Source organism: Pteropus alecto, unplaced genomic scaffold (assembly GCF_000325575.1).
Source record: "Pteropus alecto unplaced genomic scaffold, ASM32557v1 scaffold155, whole genome shotgun sequence".
NCBI lineage: Eukaryota > Metazoa > Chordata > Mammalia > Chiroptera > Pteropodidae > Pteropus > Pteropus alecto.
Window position 1 is genome coordinate 6,349,468 of NW_006438113.1, and position 8,644 is coordinate 6,358,111.

The 8,644-nt window shown below is 52.2% G+C and overlaps 1 protein-coding gene across 1 annotated transcript in view; it reads right to left on the reverse strand.

Annotated features, from left to right (window-relative positions):
• ZMIZ1 (zinc finger MIZ-type containing 1) overlaps positions 1-8,644 on the reverse strand; it is a 235,731-nt gene that overhangs the window by 87,038 nt on the left and 140,049 nt on the right. Inside the window, exon 7 of the mRNA XM_006915482.3 lies at positions 7,862-7,967. Within this exon, the coding sequence (XP_006915544.1) occupies positions 7,862-7,967 (106 nt within the window). The remainder of the gene's footprint in view (positions 1-7,861; positions 7,968-8,644) is intronic.

Here is an 8,644-nt window from a genome sequence, read left to right on the forward strand (position 1 = left end):
TCGCAATCATGTGGCCAGGATCATGTGGCCAAGAAGTCCCAGGATCCAGGTAAGAAAGTGACCCCATCTTGAGGGTTCTGCACCACTTATCAGGGGCCCAGGCCCCAGGTTCCCCTGCCATGGGCTGTGCCCTCATCCTTCCATCCTCTTTTATTTTGGACAGGCCTGGAAAGCAGGTATCCACCAGCTGGGCTGGGCCTCAGGCAGCAATGTCCTTGCATAGCCTGGCTCTGTGGGGGAGCCAGCGATGAGCTAATCCTGCAGAGACAGGGAGACAGGAAGAGTAGCCTCCCTACCAGCAGAGGCCTACCCCCAGGGGCTCTCAGGGAATCAGAGAGGGCCGCACCGGGAAAACTGCTGAGCCAGCCTGGAGACAACAGTGCTCTTGTCTTACCCTACTCCTGCCGACTCCAGCCAAACTCCAAAAGAACTCACAATGACCTTTGCTGCTTCTGCTTAAAACAGAATTCATGCCCCCTGAAGAAAATGTGGGAAACAGTGACACCCTACCCCGCCCCAGACAGATTTGTTACTTATAAGTTGACATTTTGGTATATACCCTGTTTTCTGTTTCCTGTGACTAAGTAAATATACGTTTTGTTTTGCACCTGGTTGAGGTCATACTGAATATATCGTTTTGTTGCCCTTCTAAAAAAATTAATATTATGTCATAAGCATTTCTACGTAGTGGTAATTCTTGGGAGACTCAGTTTTCAATAGCTGTAGAGTGGCCACTGAAGTACTCAACTCCCTTTTCCAGGGCCTTGAAGCTGTTTCTAAATCTGCCCCGTCTCATTCTTCCATGGCACTGCGCCCTCCTCACTGTTCACTCTGGACACCCCAGGGACCATCGTAGCCACCCCTCCCCCCAATTCCTTAGCCTGGGAACGCTGTGTCCACAAACCCTTCGTCACGTGGGCTCCTCCCCACTGTTCTTTTTCTCCAAGAGCAAAGTGAGGCCACTGGATCCCAGGCCTCAGCTCTCAGAGAGCTGGGGGAGGAGAGAGAAGCTGGGGACCATTGGCCCAGGACAACCTACTCCACCAGCTCACTCAGGGTCACTGAGAAGGGGTACAGTTCCCTGTGTTCCAGATCTTACCATCTTACCATAGAGGTTAAAACCCTGCCAAAGCCATGAGACCTGGATCTGTTTCTTCCCTGTTGGCACCTCAGTTTCCTCCTCTATAAAATGGGCATACTGTTAAGAGCCCCAGTGCCCTCTCAGCAGTAATGAGTCAGCGGGAGGTAAGTGTGTGAACAGGTTTTGTCCATTAAATAGGGCTGACCGAAAGTTGGTTCCCAGGGGCCTGGTGATGAAATTCAGAGCCCTTTCCTGAGCAGGACCTGACCTGGAGTGCAGAGGCCAGAGTAGGAGGAAGGAAGGCAAGTCCCTCCCCCACATCTCAGCTCTGCTGAGCTCAGATGAGGGGGTGGGGGCTGGTGTGCAGGAGGAAGTCTGTCCTGGCCTTGACAAGGCACCCAGCCAGGCAGCCTGGCATTTCAAGGGCGAGGGCCCGCCTGTCTACTGTCTCTGGGGGAGCTGGCCGGCATTAACAAATCCCCAGCAATTTGCACCCACCAATCCCGCCTGCTTGCTGGGCAGCCGCAAGCCGTTTTTCACGCAGAGCTGCGCACAGCTTTGTCTTAGAGAGACAGATCTGGCAGGGTGTCCCTGAATGAGGCCATTTGTCCTCCCCAGTGACGGTGATGGGAAGGCGCCTGCGTGCTCTGGGGTGGGCAGAGGCAGAGAGGGGTGGAGAGAGGCCATGGGGGAGGTGTGAAGGCATGCACAGGAGCCAGGCTTCCAAGAAAGGCCAGGAATGTCCCCACCACTGCAGGGGTCTGAGAGCCCCCATTCAGCCAGGTGGGACTAAGAAGGATTGTTTTCAAAGACAAAGGGAAATGGTTGTGACCCACCTTCTGGTTGTGACCCACCTTCTCCTGCTTAAGGAGTCCTGGGGTAGAGGTGGTGAAATGACTTGGCTGGACTCTGATGCCTGTGTCCCAACTCAAACCTCTGATGGAGGTGGGACACTTGCCACAGGACCCCCTGGGTTTGGGGTCTGTCTCTGAACCCCGGAGCTACTGCACAAGTTGCTGCTGAAGCCCCCTGGGACTGAGGGCTCCGAGGTAGGACTGAGCCCTTCCTGAGCCCCTCCTGCGTGGACCCCAGACCACAAAGGGCAAGGCAGGAGCCCCATCACATTCCTGATTCTTCACCTCCCTGGCTGAGTCGGTCCTCTTTCCGGGGTCTACTGTCAAATCCTCTGGGAGCACATCAGAGAAGCCAGACCAAGCAGATGTTGGTCAACACAAAGCAAGCGATACCCTTCGCTCGGGCTGCCCCTCCTGGTCCTGGGACTCAGGTTGCTTTGTTGGGATGTGAGGGTGTGCTTAGAGCAGAGGTCAGAAACATACATGTCCACAGGGCCTGGGGGTTTCCAGCCATGGGAAATGCTTGGGTGTGAGACAATGTGGTGGGGTCAGCCACCCCCCAGTCAGTCATGGGTCCAAGGTTCCCACTGAAAGGAAGCATCTGACTTGACAGTGCAATCTCCCAAAGAGCAACTGTTGGCAACTAATCTGCATTTTTAAAAACCAGCAAGTAGTCAGACTCAGATGTCTGTGGGTCATGTCCAGCCCATGGGTGGGTGATTAACGACCACCCTTCTCTCATCACTAAGGAAGGCTGGTCTCCTCTTCCCTGGAGGTTTCAGGAGCCGCCTCTTCAGCCCTGACCTCTCTCCTGAGTTTTCTGGTCCCTTCTCCAGATACCCCCGGGACACCCCGGCACCTCCCATACCTGCTGCCCTCGCCATATTTTCCACTCTGCCAACAGCTCCATGCTTCTCATCTCCCAGACGAGAATCCAGAGCCATCACTAACCTGCTAAGGGAGACAGGAGGGGTGCAAGGACAAGTACCAGGCATCCCAAGCTCTAGTCTAGGCTCTGCCATGCATTGGGACCTGGGGCGGGTCCCCGCTTCTCGACTCTGAGCTCCCTACACCCCTTGAGTTTTGGCATTCCTTATTCTATTATTTTAACATATTGCTGGGTTGCTTACAGAGGTCAGCTGAGGGGACACAGAGGCACTCAAGCATGGACAGTAGCTGAGGCAGAGGGCTCTTGGGGACCTTGGACACGGAGACTGCCTGGTACTTGGCGCCCACATAGCCAGCAGGCACGGGCCCGCTTGGTGCCGAGGAGGCTGACATTTCAGCGCTGCCTGCCAAGTTGCTGCGGGCTGGCACGCAGTAGCAGTGGGGGGTGGGTGGGCATGCCACGGTCTTGGAGGATGAGACAGGTGACCTTCTGTACCAAAGCCAAGGAGGGAGTAGCTTAGCCCCCAAGGACCTTCCCGATGAGGAGCCTCCTGCCCGTTTGAGTGTGTGTGTGCGTGTGCTCCCATGTGCAAGCATCAGGCTAAAGGCTGCACCAGAACAAAGAGCTGGGGGCTGGGTATCTGAAGGGCCCACGTGGAGACGCCTGACTTGGCGGTTTGCTGCAGTCTGCTCTGTGCTCACGCGCTCGCCCTCTCTCTCTCTCTCTCTCTCTCTCTCTCGCTCTCCCTCTCACACACACACACACACACCCGAACAGCACTACCCCCAGGTCTGAGCTCCTGCTCCAGAACCCACCAATGCTGGCGCGCACAGCCCAGCCCACCTCACCGCCATCTCTCCTGACAAAGCACCGCTCCTCGCTGCATGATCTCATCCCACCGGCCCTCATCTGGCCCCAGCTTGGCCTCCTGACAAGAGACAGACAGGGAGATGAAGCAGGAGAAGGGATTGGGGAGGCAGGCAGAGAGAGAAGGGGAGAGATACATACAGATACATACAGACATGAACACAGCACACCCCGACATACACACAGACATGCTCGCCACCACACACACAGACACTCACGACACACTCGCCACCACACACACAAACACGTGCGTGCAAACACAAACACACCACAAGGAGAGAAGTCTGAGAGCGGCAGGGAAGGGAAGGACAGAGACAGATATACGATATCAGAGACCCTCAGAGAAAAAGAAGAGGGAGATATTAGAAGGGTAAAAATTGTATAAGCCAGTCAGACAGAGTGGGAGCCCAGACAGAGACAGAAAAATAGCAGGGTAGAGAGGAGGCACAAGCTGGCTGCAGGAGCTCTGAAGACAGAGCATGTCCTAGAACTATAGAGGCCTGGCTGGGAGGCCAGCTGTAGTCAGCGTGGCCAACACACACACACACACACACACACACACACACACACACACACACACACACACACACACACACACACCCTGAGACCACGGAGACCCTCACGGCTGCAGCTGGAAGTGCGGTTACAGCAGGCCATACACCCACAGAGCTTTGGGAAAGACAGCAGAGATGAAACAGACTTGCTGGGGCAGAAAGGGCCTTGGAGGAGTTGAGAACCATGTTGGGGAAAAGACAGACAGAAGCAGAGAAGGAAAGCTGGAAAGTAATATCTACTCGGCACCCACTGTGCGTCAGGTATTAGCTGAGCCCCTTGCTTCCCTGATTACGAAATCATATTTAATCCTCACAGGCAGCCTGTGAGATAGGCATATAATCCCTCTTTACAGATGAGGCCACAGTTCCAGGAGATAGGCAACATGGCAGACAGGTGTCATGCTAGAGCTGCCTCTAGAACTTTGGGTCACCGTTCTGCTCCCCTTGGCCTCCACCCCTCTGATGGTCTAGCCTGACCCCAGCAGACCCTTTATCCAGCCAAAAAACCAGCAGCTGAAGCCTCCCCCTTCAGACTGGCACTCTGCCTTCCCAGAACAAAAGCCAAGTACAGGGATGACTGGTATCTTGAAAGCTGCAAGGCCCATCTTCTCAAGGGGTGAGGGTGGCCTGTGAAAGGTGGTTAGTCATGGCTGTCAGTGCTGATGAGGGTTTGACTCCTAATAAGAGATACTCAAGTGACAGCTAAGCCACAGGCATTGCCGGGCCTCAGTGTTCTCAGCTGCAGAATGGGTATCCTGAGAACTCACTTCAGGGGCCCAGGGCATAGCCTATGACTTAATAGACACAATGCAGGAAAAAGGGCTTCATAAACTGTAAAGAGCTGTGTACAATGAAGGTACAGATGGAGGAAAGAACAAATTGCTTGTTTTAGGAGAAGTGATACTGGAAATAACACTTAGAAGAGGGCAGGGCCATGTCGAAGAGACTTGCATGAAGGGAAAAGCTCTCCCAAGTGGAGCAGCTTCCCAGATCCTGATCCAGGAGAATAGAGGCCTCCTAAGTCTAGGTCCCTGACCAGCCCCAAAGTCAGTTCGATGGAATGAGCAGAGCCATAGGCCTGGAATCAGGAGGCCATGAGTTCAAGTCTCAATTCTATCATTTATGAGCTGTGTGACAACAGGCAAGTCACAAGACCTATCTGAGCTTTGATTTCATCATTCATAACTGTAGATAATACCCTGTGTCTCATGAAGCTGGGCATGAAGCAAGATACAGAAGAACACCCAGCATGTACCAGCAGAGGCATGAGAGACGCCTGAGGGAGGGACTGAATGGGGCCCTGAGCCTCTCCTCCCCCATTGGGGAGCAGCTAGGGCCTCTGAGACAGCTGGCTGTCCTGTTTTCCCCCTACCCCTATGGCCAAGCTTTCCTGTCTTGGTTTTGCCTCATACCTAGCCCTTAGATTCATGCCTTTGTCTCTACTCCACTCCACAGGAAGTGGAGTCTTCCTAGTCCAGCCACCGGCATCCTTATCCTGATGTTTCCAGCAATCTGCTAACTGGCTCCTTGCATCCACACTGCCCTTCCCTCTGTCCCTGCCCAATCTGTTCTTTTGTAGCTGGACTGATCCTTGCCGAATAAGAATTTAGCTAAGTTCTCATTACTCTTAGGACAAAGACACAACCCTCAAGACAGGCCCCATGTGTCTAACTGCTGCTGACTTTTGCCTCTAGGCTCTGGAACCACTGTCTTTCTTTTAGCTCTGCCAAAAGCTGTATTTCCTTCTACCTCAGGGCCTTTGCACAGGCTGTTCCCTTTGCCTGGGAAGAAGCTCTTACTCCTTTTCTTAACCTACTCAACTCTTATCCAACCTTTGGGTCTCAGGGAAGCCTTCCCCGACCCCCAAGTGGTCTTACGGTATCCTTGAGTTTTCCTTCATGACACTTATCATGGCTTGAATTTACACACACACCTGTGATTATTTGATCAATGTTTTCCTATCCCTTTAGACCAGGGGTCAGGAAACTATAGCATATCACCTACTTTCATAAAGAAAGGTTTATTGGAACTAGCCACACTTATTTGTTTACGTATGTCTACAGTTGTTTTGTATGGCCTGCAAGGCCTAAACTATTTACTATCTGGCCCTTTACAGAAAAATTTTGCCAAACCCCTTCTCCAGACTGTGGTTTCTCAAGGTGGGGCCATGTTTGTTTTACTCTTCATTGTAATCCAGCCCTGGCCAGGTGCCTGCACAGAGCAGGTGCTTAACGGAGACATGGATGCATGTTTTTTTGATAATTAACAATTTTTACCTTGTCAAAATTGTATTGACTTAACTTATTGTTAAAATTGCAGATTCTATCAGAATAGACATCACTTATAAGATTCCAAGACCTTGTTCTGGCAAGCAGTTCAATACAATAACAATATCCCAGCCTAGGCAGGCGCATCCAGGATCCCACAGTAGCTACTGGCTGGTAAGACCTCACACATCCTTTATAAGCGCCCCATAATCCCAGTGCACGGACTGTCAGCATACACGGAAGGGAGCCCACACCAGCATTCAAGAGAGTAGGGGTTGAGCAGACTTAATGAAAACACATCGTGAGATGTCCTTTCAACATTTTCATTAAGGCTGTTTCTATATAGACTCCAAAGAAATGATTGACGAATTCAGAGAAAACGTCTGTTTTACTGTTATGTGGAGGAAATAATTGATTTTTTTCTTTTTCAATGAATTGTTCTGACAGATAAAGAATGTTAAAAACATCTAGACACTATGCTGGGCACTGTACATATTTCTAGGACTTATAGTGATCCTTGCAAAGTAGGTCTCATTGTCATTCTTGCCTTCCAGGGGAGATAAACTGAGGTTCAGAGACCACATGCTCAGCAAATAACAGGGCTGGCTCGTGACAGGTCTGTCGGAGTTAAAGCTTACATCACATTCTCTGCTTCAGCAATGAGGATGGTGGGGAATGTACAGCAGTACCTTTAGCGGGCATAAAGCCCTCATGGACAGAATATAGCCGGGCACCTTCCCTGACCTCTGTTTAACATGGGGTCATGAAGTCACGTTCGGTGACAAAGTTGCAATGGAGAATGCAGAGCAGGCTGTTAGAACCCGGAATGTACTGATTTGTTTTTATTTTCATTTGTGTTTTATTTTAAATAATTTTTTTTGAATGAATGCAATGGAGTGTCACGGTTAAGATTAACTACTCTGGAGTATGGGCCTGGGCATAAATCCCAACTCTGCCACTTTCCAGCTGTGTGACTTGGGGAAATCTCCTCAGCTTCTCCGAGCCTCAGTTTACTTGTCTATAAAATTGGGATGACTGCAGTGCTCATGCTCAGGGGTCACTGCGGTGATGAAATGAGATAATGCATGGTTTCTGTTAGCCTGTTGCTGGGGTGTGGTGTGCCTTGGGCCCCTCACTGGCCCTGAAGTTCCCCCCGTTCCCCCACCCCCCAACAGGTAAGGATACTTTCTGAGGTGAGGGTCAAGCCCCACCTGTTGGCTCTGGAGGCTCACACCACACATGGACAAACTGAGGTATCAGCCAACAGGGGCAGCAGACAGCCCTGGGTTAGAGTCCAGTTCTCCTCCCTCCTCCCGATGACATCCGTGGAGCCCCCAGTGGTCACCTACCGGCAGACTTCGGAGTGAACTTATCTCGGTTTGCAGCACACACAGCCAACAGTCTATAGCCGAGGTCCAGGTCGAACCCTTGCTGAGCTGCCACCCGACTGACCACCTGCCAGCAACAGGGGAAGAAAGGGCAGGGGTGAGTCAATGCCCACACCCGGCCTCTGAGCCCAGAGTGGCAGATGTACCTATTTTATAGGTGAGGTGGGCAGGCTAAGGCAGGTCCCCAAGATCTGGCAGAGTAGGGACTCAAACTGCTTTGTTCAGTCACTCAGCAAAATTGACAAACCCCTCTTCCATGCCTTGCGATCCCAGCCTCTACTCTCCAGGGTTTCTAGTCTAGTGGTGGGCCTGACCCCAAAGCCCAGGCTCTGCCACTTTTAAGGGCTCAAATGTGGCCACATTCTAGCAGTTGGCTGGGGATGCTGTACCATGTGTTTTGGACACCCCAGGCCAGGGTCTCTTTTCCTCTGGTGTAGCTCTTCAAACTCCCTTCCAAGTCCCCAGCCTCCAGGAAGTCTCCCGTGCTCACCACCTCTCCCCTGTCCCTTACAGAGCCTCCTGCACCTGCCATCGTGGGGCACTCGTTACCCCCGCTACACTAAGCAAGGTCCCCACCCAGAGCATTGACCTCTCCTGAGTCTGAATCTGTGTGTAAGGAGAAGCACTGACTTAGGACACACAAACTCCATGGAGCCTCAGCTTGGAGCTGCCCGATGGACAGCTGACACTTCCCCAGATGGACATGACTAACGCTCCTCAGTGCTTAGCTCTGGGCCAACCGCT